The following is an 18,731-nucleotide window of genomic DNA, read 5'->3' on the forward strand; positions in this document are numbered from 1 at the left end:
CGGGCGGGACGAGCTGCGGGAGCGCCGGGAGCGGAGCTGGGACCGGGACTGGGCTGGGACCGGCACCGGGAGTGATCCAGGACCGGGACTGGCTGGGACCGGCACCGGGAGTGATCCAGGACCGGGACTGGGCTGGGACCGGCACCGAGACTGGAACCGGAACCGGGAGTGGAGCTGAGATAGGGATTGGAGCTGGGATCAGGATCGGGACAGAACTGGGATCGGAACCAGACCTGGAATTGGGATCGGGACCGGGAGTGGAGCTGGGCTCGGAACAGGGTTTGGAGCTGGAATCGCCACCGGAGCTGAGATCGGCACTGGAATTGGGTCTGGGATTGGGACCAGAGCCGGGACTGGGACCAGGACCGGCATAGGGACAGGAGCTGGGAGTGGAGCTGGGATCGGAACCGGGAGTGGAGCTGGGATCGGGACTCGGACCTTGTCCGGAGCCGCCCCGCGGTGTCCGGCCCGCAGTGTCCGGCCCGCAGTGTCCCCACCCGCAGTGTCCAGCCCGCAGCGTCCCCACCCGCACCCGGAGCGATGGCAGCAGCCGAGGTGAGCCGAACTTTGTTTCCCGGGGGTGTCCGGGGGTGCTCAGCCGAGCGAAGCCGGCCCGGAGCCTCCGCGCTGTTGCCTCTGTCTCCCTGGGAAAGGCCGACTCGTGCGTGCCACTCGTGCTCAGGCACTTCCCAGCAGCTTGTGTAAACACTGCTCGGCACAAAAGCTGCATTTTCAGTTTCCTTCCCTGCCCAGACGCGGCCAGGCATCCTGGAGAGTTCATTTTCTGCTCTCCAAATCGCTGCTCCCCTTTCCAGGCACTGCCAGGCTGCACAGCCACTGCTCCAAAGAGTCTGGAGATGCCTAAAATGAACCTTTCAGCTTTGATTTCCCCATTGTAGATGTGTACGTTGCAATGTTGCTGCTGACACACTTCTTGCTTTGATGGGAAGCTTTAAATACTGAAGTTATACCTGGATATTCCTGGTCCCCAGTCAAGTGCTGAGCCTCTGGAATGGCCTTTAATTTAGCATTAATTCTGCTCCTGGGGGCACCAAATGAGTGCTGAAGAGCTCTAACACTTCAATTCTGATTCTCCTCTCTGCCTTCCCTCAGCTGCCTTTTACACATGGCTACACCCTCACCTCTGCAGGCTCTCTCCTGTTGTCCTTTCAGGCACAGGCACATGGGAACAGTCACCAGGGAAAACATTTTTAAGGTTACTCAACAGTGTTTTGTGTGGCTGGTAAAGCCCTGGCACAGATCAGCTTCCAGCTGTCCTGCCAGCTCCATGTCCATGGTAGTAACAGTGACCAGCATGAGAAGAAACTTGCCAGTGGTGTTTCAAAAATCAAGTAGAATAATAATTATCCACTGTGCAATGCAGTATTTAGTCCCTTCTTTCAGGTGACCTCCATTTCCTTTTTGTGCCTGGTAGCACTGGAGAATTACTTTTGAAATCTTGGATAAGATTGTCTCTGCCCAAAGTAAAATTCTTACCCACTTCAGTGCAAGCCTGACAGAACTAAAACTTCTTGGCTTGTCTTACCTGGGCAAGCAAAAAGCTCCTGAGGCAGGTGACACAGCTCAGCTGAATCACTGCTGGAGAAGCTCCCACACAACACACACCCTGCTGTGGGGCACAGCTGGAACCCTGCACAAGCCCTTTGGTCACTGCCTGAAGTGGGTGACAAATTCCAGGGGCTGAGGTCACCACAGGAATCCTGCTTTGGATGGGAAAACCCCACTTTGTTTCTGTGCTGGCCCACAGCTCTTTGTCACTCAGGGAAGAATCTGTTAGTTAAACAGCACAAAAGGGATTTGGAGGATATTAATTTCACTCTACTCCTACTGAGTGCTTTGTTTTTCCTCCCTTTACAAGGCCTCAAAACAGAAATCTGTGCCAGTTTTTAATTTCAAGGACTCCCAGCAGAGTCCTGCAGAGGCAAAATATCTTGGAGGGTTCCTGGGCCAGACCTGGGAGCTCAGGGCTAAATAACTCTGACAGTGATGTGTTCTCCAGCTCTTTAACCACTTGCCAGAGCTCCTGGAGTCCAGGGGACTTTCTGGTCAGTGCTGTCACACTGAAGGGAGCTGAGCATGGCCTCTGTATCAGATAAATGGATCACTGGATGTTATTTACTGCACAGGATTTATCTGAAGTCATTAGCCTCTTTAATTAGCTATTTTCTCTCTCAGGGGAATAAACTTTGGGGTGGAAGGTTCAGTGGAAGCACAGATCCCATCATGGAGATGCTCAATGCCTCCATTAGCTATGACCAGAGGCTGGCTGAGGTGGACATCCAGGGGAGCATGGCTTATGCCAAAGCCTTGGAGAAGTCTGGGATCCTGTCTAAAACGGAGCTGGAGAAGATCCTGGGTGGACTGGACAAGGTATTTCTTCCTTTCAAAGATTGTCAGGTGAAGGAATGGCTCCTGACCTGAGAGCAGCCTCCCTGGATTTAATAACTCCTGTGGCTGACTGGTGTTTCTGCTGTTTGCAGATCTCTGAGGAATGGTCCAAGGGGGTGTTTGTGCTGAAACAAACTGATGAGGATATCCACACTGCCAACGAGCGCAGGCTCAAGGTTTGGCTCCTCCAGACTCCTGTTCCTGATGCTCTGCCTGACATTAAGAGCTTATCCCTCTGTCCCTCTGTGAAATCCCTTTAGAGCTGCTGGCACTGAACCCCTGGGGCACAGCCAAGGGTCTCCCGCTCCCTTTTGGGGCACAGAACCCAAACCTGCCCTTCCCCAGAGCACATCCCATGGTTACTCACAGCATCCTGGAGCTGAGTCCCTTCCAGGCAGGGAGATCTGCTCGTGTGGATTGTGCTTTTAGAGCACAGAGATCCTGACAAAAATGCTGCTCTTGTCCTCAGGAGCTGATTGGAGATGTAGCTGGGAAGTTGCACACTGGCAGAAGCAGGAATGATCAGGTATGGACAGAATCTTTTTTTCTCCTTCTGTATTCCTCCACCTCAGTTCTTTAATTGAATATTTTTATGCCATCTCTCTTATGCCCTGACATAGCCTGTATTGCCTTTAATTTAATGATGGCTTTAAACTAATGATGCTGCAGTGACTCATCCACCCAGGGGAGTGGGATCTGCAGGGCTGCATCCTGGTGCTAAAAGGCCACAAAATTCCACTGGTGTCTCTGAAAACCTCCAGAAACCCTGACTGTGCTGGCTGGGTGCACAAATCCTTCAGGATCAGTCCTTCTCCAGGATGTGTTGGTTAGGAATTTTCTGCTTCAAATTTGACAATATCTGAAAATAATGGATTTTGGTTCTGTCCATGGAAAGCAACAGCAGCTTTCACACATCAGTGGCCAGGGATGCATCTCATGAGGAAGATTTCCCTTCACATCACACAGAGCCAGGAGAGGATAACAGTTCCAGGGGGTTCTCCTGAGCAATATTTGGTCACTAAATCTTGCTGTGCTTGGCCTGGCTGTGGCCAATCTCCCCCAGGTTGTGACTGACCTGAAGCTGTTCATGAAGAATTCCCTCTCCATCATCTCCACACACCTCCTGCGGCTCACTGAGACCCTGGTGGAACGTGCTGCCATGTGAGTCCCTTCCCACATTCCCTGTTTAACATAATTTTGGCATTTTTAGGGCAGGACACTCCTAGGCTTGTTGTGTGGCTATGCAGCTGCAGGATCTCCTGTGCAGGGAGTTACAGACCTGTCCCTGCCCTCACCTCTCTGTCCTTTCCCTCCCAGAGAAATCGATGTGATCCTGCCTGGCTACACCCACCTGCAGAAAGCTCAGCCCATCCGATGGAGCCAGTTCTTGCTCAGGTGAGAACCTGCCCCCCTCCCCACCCTCAGGGCCCTGCTTTGCTGAGGGGACAGCCAGGGGTGGGGACAAAGCACAGGGAGCCCTGCAAACTGGAACAGGAATTCCCTGTGTGGCTCTGACCAGCTGGGAATCCAGGCATGGACTGGGCAACTCCCTGTTCTCCATCCTTTGGCCATTCTCACCTCCTGGAGTGGGATTTTTTCCAGCTTTATCTCCCTGTTCCATCTCTCCTGTCCTTCCCCAGCCATGCTGTTGCTCTGACCCGCGATTCTGAGCGCCTGGGAGAGGTGAAGAGGAGGATCAATGTCTTGCCTTTGGGAAGGTAAAGTTTATTTTTTATTGTGATCCTCAGCCCTCTCTTTGATCAAAGACAAGTAGCAAATCTGTCCATCCCCTGAGCCACTGGGGTTTCTATTCCACAGTCACTGCAGCCCAGCTTCCCTCTCCAAAACTCTCACCATAGAAACATTTTTCTATTCCTTCTTGAAAACCAAGGATTACAAGGCTTTCATTAAGCAACTCTTCTTGTTTGGGAGAGAAATTCTGGTTTAGTCCAGAGTTCATAGTTTGATGAGCCTCAGACCACACTGTGAACTGTGAACTGGGGGAGGGAAATCTTCAGAGAGGTGTCATCACTAGAGCTCAGCTTTGGTTAGATATCAGTTTGGATACCATGTGTGACTTCTGGTTCTTTCTCCTCTGGCAGTGGAGCTCTGGCTGGAAACCCCCTGGGAATCGACCGAGAGCTGCTGTGCAGTGGTAAATGTTCCCTGGGACTGAGGAATGAGACTACTCATAATATCTGGGGTTTGGGGAAGCATCAGCAGAGTGTCCTGATGTTATTTTGGACGAGTTGCAACACTTAACACGGGGGTGGAGGGTAATGAATAGATAAAAAGTCACCTCCTCAGGGGCAGCCTGTGCATTCAGGCTCCTGTCAGGGCCAGTGTAACCCTCTGTGTCCATCCCCTTCCTTGCAGAGCTGGACTTTGCTTCCATCAGCCTGAACAGCATGGATGCCGTCAGCGAGAGGGACTTTGTGGGTGAGCACAGCCAAACCTCCCCAGCCCTGTGGGAACAGCTCCTGACACCTTTCCAGTTCACTCAGTAAAGGGGCTCAAACCCAGCACTAGGAAATAAAGCCTCAGTCTGGGTTCCCTGGGTTGTCCAAGCACCTTTATCCTGATTTCTTCCCTTCCTGCAGTGGAATTTCTCTCTGCTGCCACCCTGCTGATGATCCACCTCAGCAAGATGGCTGAGGATCTCATCATCTACAGCACCAGCGAGTTTGGCTTCCTCACCCTCTCTGATGCCTACAGGTAAGTGTGAGCTCTCAGAGCTCCTCCCTCAGCCTCTCCTGCTCAGCTCTCCCACCCTGCAGGGTGAGGCAGTGGTTGGGGTCTGTCTGTGCATGAGGCTGACTCAGCATCAAGGGCTTGGCACAAAGGCACCCTCAGGGGGAATATTCCTTAGCAATGGTCACTTATTTGTCATTCTGGTAACTTAACCAAGTTTACATTCACCAATAACTCCTGTCCAGGAGCTGCTGGCAGAGAGAACTTCCTGCTGTGCTGGGAATGCTGCCAGAGCCCTTCCTGGCTGGGTTTGCAATCCCAACAGACTCCTTGTCTGCAGGGTGGCACAACCACAGCCCTCCCTCCAGGAAGTCACACTAACACTCAGTCTGACCTGCTGATACCACCCTGAGCCCCCTTTTAAGTTTCTCAGTGAGAGGTGAGACTATGTAGTAGCTCCAGACAAGGTGCAAAATCAAAGAGGAGCTCAGTCAGTTCACTGATTCCCTACACCCTAAACAGGAGTACAGTGAAGAGGGTCCTACACTTTGCTTTTGGAGGGCTGGGTCAGTGCTGATGTGTGTGTATGGATGAAGGTTTTGCTCACAGTGCACTCCATTCATCTCCCACCCAGCACTGGCAGCAGCCTGATGCCTCAGAAGAAGAATCCCGACAGTCTGGAGCTGATCCGCAGCAAAGCCGGGCGAGTGTTCGGACGGGTGAGCCCCAAAAAGGAACAAGAGGGAGAGAGGAAACTGCTCCTACTGGGGCTGGACAATCTCCTTTTTCTTGCCTTTATTTTGTAAAGATCTGTGGGTTCTGTGGGCTCTGCTCTGTACCTCACTCCCTGCCTCTCCTGTTTCCCTCTGCAGTTGGCTGCAATTCTCATGGTGCTCAAAGGACTCCCGAGCACCTACAACAAGGACCTGCAGGTACAGCTCTTGTTCCTCCCTACACATTTCTCCTGCTGGCTGGAGGAATCAGGAGAGCTGGGCTGCTCAGCCTGGGGGATTTAGGGCTGCACCAGGCTGGCTCAGAGCCATTTCCATCACTGTTCCCACACAGGAGGACAAGGAGGCTGTCTTTGATGTCGTAGACACCCTGAATGCTGTGCTCCAGGTTGCCACTGGAGTGATTTCCACCCTCCAGGTAAGGATTCTTCTCATCCTCTCACTATTTAACATCATAATGGCTCATATTCTGTAACACAAAAAGCAGAGCTCCAGATTGTTCCCAAATAAAAACTCTTCAGTGCCTCACACACACCGCTCATTTTGGTCCCCTCTGCTCAGGGGCTCAAGGGATTCCTTTAGAGCTCCAGATGAATTCCCCTCACCCTGAGCACTAACATGCCCCAAGGAGGAGCTGATGGTAACCTGCTCCTGGGATCCTCCTCCTGCAGATCAACAAGGAGAGCATGGAGAGGGCACTGAGCCCGGAGATGTTGGCTACTGACCTGGCTCTCTACCTGGTTCGGAAGGGAGTAAGTGCCAGAGGGCGAGCTGGAGCTGGGATTTCTCTGGATGCAGAGGAACTGAGCTGAGTCCCCTCTGCTCTGTCCCCTTCCCCCTGCAGATGCCCTTCAGACAAGCCCACGTGGCCTCTGGCAAGGCCGTCCAGCTGGCCGAGACCAAAGGCATCACCATCAACCAGCTCAGCCTGGAGGACCTGCAGAACATCAGGTTTGTACCTCTGTTATTTCAACTCCCCAAGGTGCCCAAAAGGCCTGTTTGACAGCCCCCCTGTGCCCCCAGCCCCCTGACAGCCCCCTGTGCCCTCAGCCCCTGTTTGGCAGCCCCCTGACAGCCCCCTGTGCCCCCAGCCCTGTTTGGCAGCCCCCTGACAGCCCCCTGTGCCCCCAGCCCCCTGTTTGGCAGCGATGTGGCGCAGGTGTTCAGCGTGGTGAGCAGTGTGGAGCAGTACACGGCCGCGGGCGGCACCGCCAAGAGCAGCGTGTCCGCCCAGATCGAGCAGCTGCGGGAGCTGCTCAAGAGGCTCAAGGAGCAGGCTTAGAGTGTGGGGAGAGATCCCGTGCCTGTGCCACTGACCTGGAGTTAATAAACACTCAGGTGTCTGTAGTTCACTGAAATTCTGCTGAAATTTTTGCCTTTTAACCTTCGTACTTCCACAAGCGACTCTGAAAAGAAATAGAAGTAAGCAAGCGGGTAATGAAGAAATAACCAAAAGTACCTCAGCTAGGCCTAAGGGGAGGTTCAGGCTGGACATCAGGAGCAATTCCTTCACAGAAAGTGTGATCAGACATCGGAATGGGAGGTGGAATCGCCATCCCTGAGGTGTTTAAGGGAAGGGTGGATGTGGCTCAGGGTGACAGGGTGGGTTGGACTCGGTGACCTCGGAGGTCTTTTCCAACCTAAATGATTCTGTGATAAGCAAATGAATAAATAATTGTGTAAATAAGTAAGCAAATGAAGAAATAAGTAAAAGGACGAACCTGGAGGTTCCTGCAGGCTCCGGGACACTCATGGCTTCGTCCTGAGGCGACCGCGGGACAGGGCCCGGTTCCCGCTGGGTCGGAATCACGACCGTGATCGTGACCAGGATCAGGTTCGGGGCAGTGACAGAGATCGTGACTAGAACGAGGATCAGGACCGGGACCAAGATCGGGATCGTGACAGGGACTGGGACCAGCACCGAGATCGTGACAGAGACCGGGACCAGGACCGGGATCGCGACAGAGATCGGGACCGAGCTCAGGCCCCGCCCCCGCCCCTCAGCGAGGCCCCGCCCCCTCCGCATGCCCCGCCCATCAGCCTCGGTCCCGCCCCTCAGCCCCGCCCCTCCCTCAGCGGGCCCCGCCCACAGCCAAGATGGCGCTGCCGGCCTCAGGCGGTGCCGGCGCTGGGCTGAGCCCCATGCTGGTGCTGCCGCTGCTGCTGCTGCTCGTCCCGGGGCTGGCGGCCGGTCCCGCCGGGATGCTGCAGCCCCGGGACACCCCTTCCCGCGAGCGCAAGGAGCTCAGCGGCCTCTGGAGCTTCCGCGCCGATCTGTCTCCGGGCAGGGACGCCGGGTTCGCGCAGCGCTGGTACCGGCGGCCGCTCCGGCAGGTATCGGGGAGCGGGAGCGCTGCCATCCCCGGACACGGGCTGAGCTCCTTCCCTTCTTTACTTTCCTCCTTCCCTTCTTTCTTTCACTTCTTTCTTCCCCTCTTCCTCTTTCCCTGCCTTCTTCCCCATCCCAGCCGCTGCGGCTCGCCCCGCGGTTTTTTATTTTTATTTTTCCCCCGGGTTTTTCTTGAGGCAGTTCCTAATTAGCAGCCCCTAATGATGGCCCTGGTGCTGCTCCCGAGGCAGCACCGCTCGGATCGGCCCCGTTCCCCTTTTCCCTCCACGTGTCCCTTGCACAGCGCTCAGCTTCCAGCAGCACAGGATCAGCAGAACCCTGCCTGGAAAGGGCACTGGGAATTGGTTATTCTAAAATTTCACAGTGCTGGTGGACACGTTTTGAGATCTGTTTGAAAATTAACTGCATTACCTGAAAGAAAAAAGTTATGGATTTGATGCATAAAATGGATAAGCGGTTCATTATTTCTGTTTTTAGCTGTGGAAGGAGAGAAGAGTTCAAGGCAGTGTGCTGCTGGAAGTTTTGCCAGAGGAGAGGAATCCTGAAATATGTCCCCTGCAAGGGAGGCTTAGATGAGAGCACTCAACCTGTTTTAGACCTCAGAGAACCTCCCTGAAGGACACACAGGTTCTGGCCAGCACAGGCAAGGGTTTTTCTGTAGCAGATACCAAAAAATCCTCTTTTCCATCCAAGGATTTTCCCACTAGGATTTTTTGAAGAGGGCACTGGGCTCTCTGCAGTGCCAGTGCTGAGTCAGCTGTGCACATGATGCCCACCCTGGGTGCCCAGACCTTCCTCTTTCCATTTCCTGAGGCTTCCCCAGGAAAGGAGAAGCTGCAGAACTCCTTTGTGCACCATGCTGAGTGCAGAAAGTGCTGAAAATGAGCAGCTCTGTTTGGCAACAGCATCTGGATTCCTCAATATTCGATGTACTGTGATACTGAGTCCCTCTAATTTTCATATTGGAATAAGCAACTGAGTGGATTCTGTTGTAATCCCAAGGAATCTCTGTGAGAAAGGCTGAATTCATCCCAAACACAGGGAGAAAAGTATCCCAAAATATCCATTACTGCCCAAAATACCTATTTTTGTTATCCTTTTACTACAGCTCTTAGCTGACAAACAGCACCACAACTCCCACATTGCTCTGGAGCTGTGCAGGAGAAAATTCCCACTGAAACAACAACTTGGGGTTTTTTCCCCCTCACTTCTCTGATTGCAGGATGCCAGAGCCATTAATGAAAACATGTCATTGTGCAGCAGGAGGGGAAGAGAAAGGAGCAGCTGCTTCCTGTAGGAACAGGCAGGTTCCTGTGCCTGGTGCTAACTGGGGTTTGTACAGGAGCTGTGAGATATCTCAGCAGTTTTTAAACAGCTTTTCCCAAGTATTTCCCCTTGGCACAGGCATTGGAAGGGGGACACCTCCAGCAGTAAAATTCCTCTTTTTAAACGCTCTGTTCCTTCCTTTTCCATGCAATTCCTGCCAGACCGGCCCTGTGATTGACATGCCAGTGCCTGCCAGCTTCAACGACATCACGCAGGACCCCAGCCTGGAGAATTACATCGGCTGGGTGTGGTACGAGAAGGAGGTGCTGCTCCCCCTGCGCTGGCTGCAGGGCGATCCCGCCCCCAGGGTGGTGCTGCGCTTTGGCAGTGCCCATTACTACTCCATCGTGGTGAGTGCCTCGGGGGCTCGGCCCTGTGCTTCCCAAATCGGGCTGGACCAAAGGTTTGTGGTTTGTTCAGCAAATGCGTCCCTGCCTTGATTTTGCATCCCCTTCTGGACTCGTGCCTGTTTTTCCCCAGCAAGAATGAATTCCAGTTTCTATAATCTTGCAGTTTTGGGGTTGGTAACTAAACATTTCCTAATTAATGGATGTTCCCCAAACTGTGTCCCTCAGTGACACTTGATGTGACCCAGACCTAGCTCCCAGCAAAGGGAGATCCCTCAAAGATCAAGAATGATCCCTCAAAGATCCTTTGAGGATCGAGAGCCTGGGTGTCCCTTGTAACTGGGCTTCCCTTCTCCACGCTCTGCTTACCTCAAAATCCCAATAACCCATTTTTTGGGGTCTTTTTTTGCAGTGGGTGAACGGGGTGCAGGTGGTGGAACACGAAGGGGGGCACCTGCCCTTTGAGGCTGACATCAGCAGCGTGCTGCAGGGCAGCCCAGACACCCTGTGCCGCATCACCGTCGCCCTCAACAACACCCTGACCCCCCACACGCTGCCCCCAGGTTCCATCCAGTACATGGCTGACAAATCAAGGTGAGTTCCTGGCGTGTTTTACTGCAGGGGTGTGGGAGAGGGGGAGTTTATTCAGCTGCTGGTTCATAAACTCCTCCATGGGGTTGTCTTTATGGTGAATTTGTCGGTGGAGCAGTGAGGAGTTTAAGCTGGGGTGTTGTGAGGAATCACAGTGAGTTATTGCATCTGTTCTGTGCACAGGGGGCTCAGATGGGGTGATTTGTCAAGCTGAATCAAGGGAAGGTTTGAGAAGCTTGGATTCAGCTGGAAGCTGCAAGTACCAGCTCTCCTGAAGGATCAAGATCTTCGTTACCTTCTTTGTTAACTGCAAAATCCTCCAGTGTAGCAGCTGAGAGACAGATCCAGCCTGTCATAAAGATATTTTAATGATTATTTTGCACTGCCAGCATCCACATGCTGCCTCCAGCTGTGCAATGAAGTGTAATGCAGCCACTTCTCCTGTCTTGCTCACTCAGGTACCCCAGGAACTATTTTGTGCAGGAGACCAGGTTTGATTTCTTTAACTATGCTGGAATCCACCGCCCAGTTGTGCTTTACACCACCCCTGCTGCCTACATCGACGACATCACTGTGACAACCACTTCATCAGACAGTGTTGGTAGGTCCAGAGCAATCAGAGCAACTCCCTCCAGATGGAGGTGACAAGTGCAGCAGGGAAAATATCCTGCACAAGTCTGATTGAATTTGTTTCCTAGTGGCTTTTTCCTGAGGCTGAGCTGTCCTTTTGCAGTCTGTGATTGTTTTTTGTTTCCTCTGAGCCAGCCATGGTGCAGTACCAGGTGTCAGTGGTTGGCAGCACAGCCAATTCCTTGTCCCTGAGTTTACGTGACCAGGAGGGGAAGGTGGTTGCTACAGGTGATGGCTCAGTGGGAGAGCTCAAAGTCCTCAACCCAAACCTCTGGTGGCCTTACCTGATGCACGAGAACCCTGGATACCTGTACTCCTTGGAGGTAAAGTGGCATTTCCTCCTCAGTGTGTGTGTTTAACAGGGTTAAGGCACTGCCATATGGCCCATCCTCTGTGCTCTCCTCTCACGGGCCCTGTGCGTGTGACCAGAGTGGCTCTGCTAATTAGGAGTGATCAAATCAAGCTTTGGCAGCTTCTGCAGGGTCTGGCATGGAGAAGGGTGTTCCTGGAGTGTGCTCTGAGGTGCTGGCCCTTCACACTGAGGGTCCAGTCCATCCCTTCTGGGGAGATGATGAGTTCAGTGGCTCAGGCTCTGTGGGAGTTCAGGATCAGTGGTGATGTTCAGGTGCAGAAGTCAGGGAGGATGAGCTGCTCTGGGTGTGCAGCAGTGTGTCAGTCATTGCCTGGCACCAAGCTGCAGGGCACAGAAATGGCCTGGGGGATGCCAGGGGGGAAAAGACACTGATTTTTTGGGATGAGAATTCCCAAAAGAGTCATCCAGGGGCTCATTCTTCATCCTTCATCTTCCACACCTGGCTCCCCACAAGCAGCAGTGAGGAACAGGCTGTGTGCTGAGGCAGGGGAGGGATGTGGGGCCAAAATCTCCCTGACAGACAGGGAGGGAGCACTGGGCATGGCTGTGAGGATCCCTGCCTTTCCTCTCTGAGTGCAGGTGAAGATGCAGGCCCAGGTGGGCGAGGTGCTGCTGGAAGATGTGTACACGCTCCCGGTGGGCATCCGCACCGTGCACGTCACCAGCACCCAGTTCCTCATCAATGGCAAGCCCTTCTACTTCCACGGGGTCAACAAGCACGAGGATGCAGATGTAAGTGTGGCACCCATGGCAGGGACACCTGAGGCACCTCAGCTCACCCTGCTGAGGTGGTACCTGTGCTTTTTCCTCCTTCTTCTTCTCCTTCTTCTTCTCCTTCTTCTTCTCCTTCTTCTTCTCCTTCTTCTTCTCCTTCTTCTTCTCCTTCTCCTTCTCCTTCTCCTTCTCCTTCTCCTTCTCCTTCTCCTTCTCCTTCTCCTTCTCCTTCTCCTTCTCCTTCTCCTTCTCCTTCTCCTTCTCCTTCTCCTTCTCCTTCTCCTTCTCCTTCTCCTTCTCCTTCTCCTTCTCCTTCTCCTTCTCCTTCTCCTTCTCCTTCTCCTTCTTCTCCTTCTTCTCCTCCCAGGCTAAGCACCAAGGGGACACCATGCCCAGTCCTGCTGTCCCTCAGGGCACATGGATGTGCTGGTGGAGACACTGCAGCATCTCCCAGCCCCAGCTTTCAGTCAGACATGCTGTGAGGGTGGGGAGGCCCTTCAGGTTGTCCAGAGAAGCTGTAGCTGTCCCATCCCTGTTCCAGGCCAGTTGGATAGGGCTTGGAGTACCCTGGGCTAGTGGGAGGTGTCCCTGCCCATGCATGGTGGAATGATTGGAGCTTTAAGGTCCCCTCCAACCCAAACCCCTCTGACTGTGACAGTGGCTGTCAGGTTCCCCTGCAGGCAGATCTGGGGCTGGATCAAGCAGAGGAGCTGTGTTCACAAGTGCTGATTCCTCTCTGCCCTCAGATCCGTGGCAAAGGCCTGGACTGGCCCCTGATAGTGAAGGATTTCAACCTGCTGCGCTGGCTGGGGGCCAACTCGTTCCGGACCAGCCACTACCCCTACGCCGAGGAGATCATGGACCTGTGCGACGCCTACGGCATCGTGGTCATCGACGAGAGCCCGGGGGTGGGCATCAAACTGCCGTAAGAGCTGCCCTGCCCCTCTCTGAGCTCTTTCCAAGTGTCCCATTACCCTTTTGACACTTGTGCTGATAATGGGAGTACTTTGCTCTGTGTGGAAATCTCCCATTGCAAAACCGCTGCCTCACGATGTTGGGCAACCAGAGGGCGTGCTGCCACATTTTGCCACATGGCTCCATTAACAAACCCAAACCACGGCCCTGAACTGTGCAGCAAACCTTGGGGAAATGGGGCAGAAGCCATCCTCAACCATCCTCAGCATCAAGGCTCTGCTGTGCCCCCAGTTTTCACAGGGGGAGGCAGAGGAGATGGATTTTTCACCCTCACCTCCTCCTGTCTTGCAGTGAGAGCTTTGGGAACAAGTCCCTGCAGCACCACCTGGCTGTGATGGAGGAGCTGGTCCGCAGGGATAAGAACAGACCCTCCGTGGTCATGTGGTCAGTGGCCAACGAGCCAGCGTCACAGCTGCCCCCAGCTGCTCACTACTTCAAGTAAGTGCCTCTGCTCTTCATCTCCTGGCACATGATGTCTCTTTTTCCTTTGGGATGGCACAGAGAGGTAGCAAAGGGAGGGCAGGCATTTTTTGGGAACACTGGAACTGAACCTGCAGATGCAAACTAAAATGGAACTGCTGTTGAGCTGATGCTCAGAACTGTCCCAGTGTGTTGGTTCTGAACCACCAAGATCCCACAAAATTACCAGGAGTCCATTTGGTTTGAGCATCTCTTCTTGAGCTGAGGGTTAAGTAAAATCAGACCTGGTGAGAATGGAATATTCCTTGTTAGCACTGGAAGATGAGTCTGAATCCTTTGAGAATTATAGCAGAGCTGTAAAGTAACTTTCATTCTGAACACAAGGTTCTGCAGTTAGTGCTATGACTCCTCATTTCAAAGCCACTGCTTTGAGTTCCTGCAGCCCCCTTGGTTTTATTCTAAAGAGATTTAAGCTTTGGGTAGCCCAGAGGCAGCTCTGTAATGGGCAGCAGACTGTCCCTGGGAGCTGTAGGTGCATTCAGAGAGCTGTGAAGTTTCATTCTCCAGGACTGTTCCACCACCCTCCTGCAATGCCAGGGCAGCAGCAGAGCTTGACTGTCCCATTCTGCCCCATCTCCCTCACTCAGGGCTCCTCAAAAGCATCCACCCTCAGCCTGCTGTGCCACAGGGCCTCAAGAACACATCCCAGGACTTGTTCAGAAACTGCCCCTTGTCCTCAAACTCAACTGTCCCTTCAACTTCTGAGCTGCTGGCACCACCCCACGTGCCTGTGCTTGGTGTGCTTGGACTCTGCTCTTTTTCAGGCACAGCAAGCACTTGGTGACAGATATTCTCTTGATTTCATTAAAACACTGGCTGCTAAATGAAAAGCAGCTCAGTGTGGGGGGTGGAAGGACAGAGAGCCTGGGGAGAAGGGGCTGTGCTTCTCCATGCTGTTGTTGAACTCTTGCTTTACTGTTTGCAAACAGGACAGTGATAGCTCACACTAAAGCTCTCGACCCCTCCAGACCAGTCACCTTTGTGACAGATGCTAATTACGCTCTTGATCATGGTGTAAGTTTGCTTTATTTTCTAGCTTTTTCCTTTTTGTTAATTTATACATTAAATTTCCTCCTCTTGTCACTGTTTATAGTCCTTTCCCCTCCTTCTCCCTAAATTTACTGGAGGTATTTAGCAAGGAAAGGCTAAAGAAAAATTACATTTTTATTTCTAGTAGAAATTACCTTATCCTGTAGTTGTAGTCCAGCAGGGGAAAAAAAAAAGGGATCTGTAAGAGAGAACAATTCTTTGTGTGCAGGATTATGCCTCTGGATTCCATTAATAGTGTCATGCTTTGCTGTGCCATTGATTGTGTTTACTAATACTCAGGATTTTCACTTGCAATTAAGCCAAAGCTTAAACCTCTTTAAAATGCTCACAACCCTTGTGGAAGTCTAAAGGAAGGAAGCTTTGCTTTAATTCCTGCTTTAAACTGCTCTAGATCTTCTTTGGCAGATGTCTGTTTGTGTTGAATAATCTAAAAGCTCCTCCAGCTCCACAATTAAAGCCCTAGAGCTGGATAAATAACCAAAAGGCATTTTCCTTGGATTTTTGGCCTTTTCATAGCATATTTTTAACACCTGTATTTGTTTCCAGGCTAGTTCCTTGTACAATAATCACTTCTAGCAGGTGAGTTGGTGCTGCCACATCCCTGCTCCAGGTTACACTTTGGATTTCTTCTAAAATGGCCTCTAATTAGCAGGAATAGCTGCACTCTGAGGGTTTTCCTCCCCACCCCAGAAAGAAAAAACCTTAGATAGGTTTAAATTTGAAGGAACCTGCTTTTGGATATCCCATTCCCACCCTGCCCAACTGGAGGAGCTCAGGCAAACAAACCCAAAGAACAGATCTCTCATACACTGATGTGATATTAGAACTTTTTTTTTTTTCTTTTATTACAAAACATGTTAAGAGAACATTGAACAAGTTACATACAACATCACTTTATCTTGAGGGGGCTTTGTGCCCTTGTATCACACTGTCCATGTGGTAGAAATGGCAAATAACTTGCAGAATGCTTTAGTCTTAGTATTGCACCATGGATGCACAAAATTTAGTTGCTAGTCAAAATATTTGACCACTCACTTGATAATCACATTCCAATACTCAAAAAGAAAAAGTACATCTAAATGTACCAGCAAGCCAGAGACATCTTGGAAACAAAAAAACTTCTAACAAACCTGAGAATGAAACGTGTTGATCTTGTCTAACTCTTTGCTGTGACTTCCTAATCTGTAAGAAAAATGCCAGATTAATGCTGTTAGCTTATTAAATTTATCCTTTTTTTTTTTTCTTTTTCTTTTCCTGGGAAAGAGATGATGTTTGGAGGGCCTGAGTGATGGGGGAAACACTTCATTCTATGTGTAATAAACCTGGATTCCATTAAATGAACCCAAAGGAGGATTAAGTTTACAAGAGAAGGTTGAAGTCTGTGCCAAAACACTCTGACCTTGTTTTTTGCAGGCTCCCTATGTGGATGTGATTTGTGTGAACAGCTACTTCTCCTGGTACCATGACCCAGGCCACCTGGAAGTGATCCCACTCCAACTCACAGCCCAGTTTGAGAACTGGTATAAAACCTACCACAAACCCATTATCCAGAGTGAATATGGAGCAGACTCAGTGCCTGGGCTGCACAGTGTGAGTGTTGTGCTGTTTGCCAGGTGCAAAAAGCTCTTCCAGGGCAGCAAAATGGAACTGGGGGAGGGTGGCACCATGGGTCTGGCTTTGGAGTGTCCAAAAAGCTCCAGGATTGGGATCCTGCTCCACCCAAAGCACTGAGCTTTGTCTGCCTGAAGAGGACTCCAAAACCTGTCCTTGGCAGTGGTAGAAAATGCTGAAATGAAAGCAAACCCTGCTTTCAGAATGGAGATTTGTGGTGCTGTCCCATGCAGGGGGTGACACTCCTGTCCCTGTCATGACAAAGGCCACCAGGGGAACTCCCCCTGGGAAGAGCTGGAATTTGGTGTTTGCTAATGGTCACAACAGCCACGTTAATGCAGAGCAGGCAGCCCCAGAGTTTGTGCTGAGGAATTGTTGCTCAGGCAGTGGGAATGGCTTTGCTTGGATCATTTGTCCCCTGTCCCTGTCCCCCTGGCTGCAGGACCCCCCCATGATGTTCACTGAGGAGTACCAGCAGGCCCTGCTCAGGGAGTACCACTCTGTCCTGGACAAGAAGAGGAAGGAGTATGTGATCGGGGAGCTCATCTGGAACTTTGCTGATTTCATGACCAATCAAGGTGAGCTTTTATTTTACTTTATACTCTAAACACCCCTCCATCCTCCCTGGGAGTTCAGTGCTTGAAGGCCCTCCTCACCAGGACAGAGCACAGCTGGTTTTGTCACAAAATCCAGCATGAGCAGAGCCAAGAGGGAAGGTCCTGCCTGTCCTTTCTCCTGCACAGATGCTCCCAGAAACATGAGACAATGCACAGGGGGAGCTTGTGAGGGACCCAGACTGCTCCTGGCTCTTGGCCACCCTCAATTCAGAGCTTCAGGGACATCTCACTTGCTTCCAGTGTCACCTACAGCTGCCCTGGGAGCAGAGCACCTTTAATAATCATTATGAACTGGGTAGAGGAGCAGATGCCACCCTGGCACACAGCTGTCTCACCATGACACTCCAGCCATTATTAACAGATAAGTGCAGTCACAAAGGAAGGGAAATTCCTTAATTTACAGTGCAGTCCCACAGAATAATTAAACAATCACAAGTCAGATCTAACAATGAACCCGTTCTGCTTCTGCCACCTGCAGTGGGTTGGGGTGGTGAGCAGTGAGAGGAACAGCACTAAAATACCCTGCAGAGCACCAGGAAAAGCTCAGTGATGGCAGTGGTCAGAAAAGCAGCATCAAAATGACTGAGAAAATGTAGACAAGGTCACACACAGATGCAGTTCCAGTCTCTCCACGTGTTGCAATCCTTCTGATTTCCTATGAAAATTCAACCAGGCAGAAAGGATCCAGACAGCACACAGGACAGTAAATAGTCAGCACCATTTCCTCCATCTAATCTGAAGGTGGAGCCAATCTGTTGTAGATAGAACACTAATCAGTGGGCACAGAGCTGTAAAAACAAGGAATTGCAGCTGGATTCTCTGCCACGCTTCCCTGTTGTACCTGACTGTGCAGAAGAAAGTGCAGAGGTCTCTTCCACCTGGCCTGATTTAGTACCTACATTATAACAGCTCACAGCAGGGCCTGGAAGAGCTTGGTTTCTCTATTTATTTTATAACTTCTCTGCAGGGACCACTCGAGTTTTGGGGAACAAGAAAGGAATCTTCACCCGCCAGCGCCAGCCCAAAGCAGCTGCCTTTGTTCTCAGAGACAGGTACTGGAGGATTGCAAATGAATCAAGCTGTCTTCCTCCTGTAATCACATCACATTCCTTCTACCTAAAATGAAAATAAAGGGTTTGGTGGCTGGAGGTTATGTTGAGCTTGTTATTAAATTTCTGTTTAAGTTTTATGCCTGATTCAAGTCTTGCAAGTCCAATGCGATTTCTAGGCCACCTGAAGTCGTTACTGTGATGCAAAGCAGATCAGAAACTTTTGTTTCCTCTGCTCAGCCATGTCTGGAGGCTCCCTGTTTCCAGGCAGGAAAACAAATATTCACTTTCAAGGAGCTGAATTAAGAAATCCTGACTGAGGTATCTGTTTATGGCAAAACAAAAAAAACCAACAAATATTACATGATACAGCTCAATGCTGAACTTAAAACCAAAACCTAAGTTACTCTAAATGAACATCACATCCCTCTAAAGCAAATGAGGTTTTCCAGTTCAACTCCCCTAAGAGTTAACACAGCACACTGCCCACAGGATTGCAGAGTTTGTGCAGCTGCTCTGGCCTGCCAGGATGGATGTGTGAGAAATCCTGAGCATTCCCAGCAGTCAGGGAGGGTGGGAACCACCCAGCATACTCCAGCAGAGAGTTTGGAATTCCTGTTCCAGCAGCAAGGTGGAATGGTAGAGAGGGAGGGACTACATTAACTTTAAATCTATTTATTTTACAGTACCAAAACTGCCACTCTTAGACATGAAGTGTGCCTAACAATATTCCTTCATATTCAATGTCACCACAGGAAGAGCAGCCCAGAGGGAAATTCTGTTCCAA

At 51.3% G+C, this 18,731-nt stretch overlaps 2 protein-coding genes across 3 annotated transcripts; both read left to right on the plus strand.

Moving 5' to 3' along the window:
- The first annotated feature begins 3 nt into the window (after positions 1-3).
- On the plus strand, positions 4-7,183 carry LOC117005879 (argininosuccinate lyase). Its single transcript, XM_033077946.1, has 16 exons — positions 4-555; positions 2,197-2,391; positions 2,502-2,585; positions 2,879-2,935; positions 3,473-3,570; positions 3,727-3,804; positions 4,050-4,127; positions 4,512-4,564; positions 4,786-4,848; positions 5,010-5,124; positions 5,735-5,819; positions 5,973-6,032; positions 6,166-6,249; positions 6,503-6,583; positions 6,676-6,782; positions 6,963-7,183. The coding sequence occupies exons 1-16, from the start codon at positions 541-543 to the stop codon at positions 7,111-7,113; spliced, it is 1,404 nt and encodes a 467-aa protein (XP_032933837.1). The 5' UTR covers positions 4-540; the 3' UTR covers positions 7,114-7,183.
- GUSB (glucuronidase beta) lies at positions 6,762-18,084 on the plus strand. Of its 2 annotated transcripts, none has more exons than XM_033077944.2 (12): positions 6,762-6,782; positions 9,669-9,857; positions 10,267-10,448; positions 10,904-11,046; positions 11,211-11,398; positions 12,028-12,180; positions 12,909-13,087; positions 13,429-13,575; positions 14,547-14,631; positions 16,081-16,257; positions 16,721-16,856; positions 17,863-18,084. In XM_033077944.2, exons 2-12 carry the CDS (start codon positions 9,687-9,689, stop codon positions 18,018-18,020), a joined length of 1,719 nt encoding a protein of 572 aa, XP_032933835.1. In that variant the 5' UTR covers positions 6,762-6,782; positions 9,669-9,686; the 3' UTR covers positions 18,021-18,084. The 2 variants fall into 2 exon arrangements, with proteins under 2 accessions (XP_032933835.1, XP_032933834.1); XM_033077943.2 differs by lacking the exon at positions 6,762-6,782 and adding an exon at positions 7,921-8,165.
- Positions 18,085-18,731: the final 647 nt, after the last annotated feature.

This window comes from Catharus ustulatus, chromosome 22 (assembly GCF_009819885.2).
Source record: "Catharus ustulatus isolate bCatUst1 chromosome 22, bCatUst1.pri.v2, whole genome shotgun sequence".
Taxonomy (NCBI): Eukaryota; Metazoa; Chordata; class Aves; order Passeriformes; family Turdidae; genus Catharus; species Catharus ustulatus.

Excerpts from the sequence above, each read along its gene's own strand:
- LOC117005879 (XM_033077946.1), top strand. Across the intron at positions 2,392-2,501 it reads TCCTGGGTGGACTGGACAAG|ATCTCTGAGGAATGGTCCAA; the intron begins GTATTTCTTCCT and ends TGCTGTTTGCAG. Across the intron at positions 6,783-6,962 it reads GAGGACCTGCAGAACATCAG|CCCCCTGTTTGGCAGCGATG; the intron begins GTTTGTACCTCT and ends CTGTGCCCCCAG.
- GUSB (XM_033077943.2), top strand. The coding sequence starts at position 7,929 with ATGGCGCTGCCGGCCTCAGGCGGTGCCGGCGCTGGGCTGAGCCCCATG. Across the intron at positions 10,449-10,903 it reads TACATGGCTGACAAATCAAG|GTACCCCAGGAACTATTTTG; the intron begins GTGAGTTCCTGG and ends TTGCTCACTCAG. Across the intron at positions 14,632-16,080 it reads ATTACGCTCTTGATCATGGT|GCTCCCTATGTGGATGTGAT; the intron begins GTAAGTTTGCTT and ends TGTTTTTTGCAG.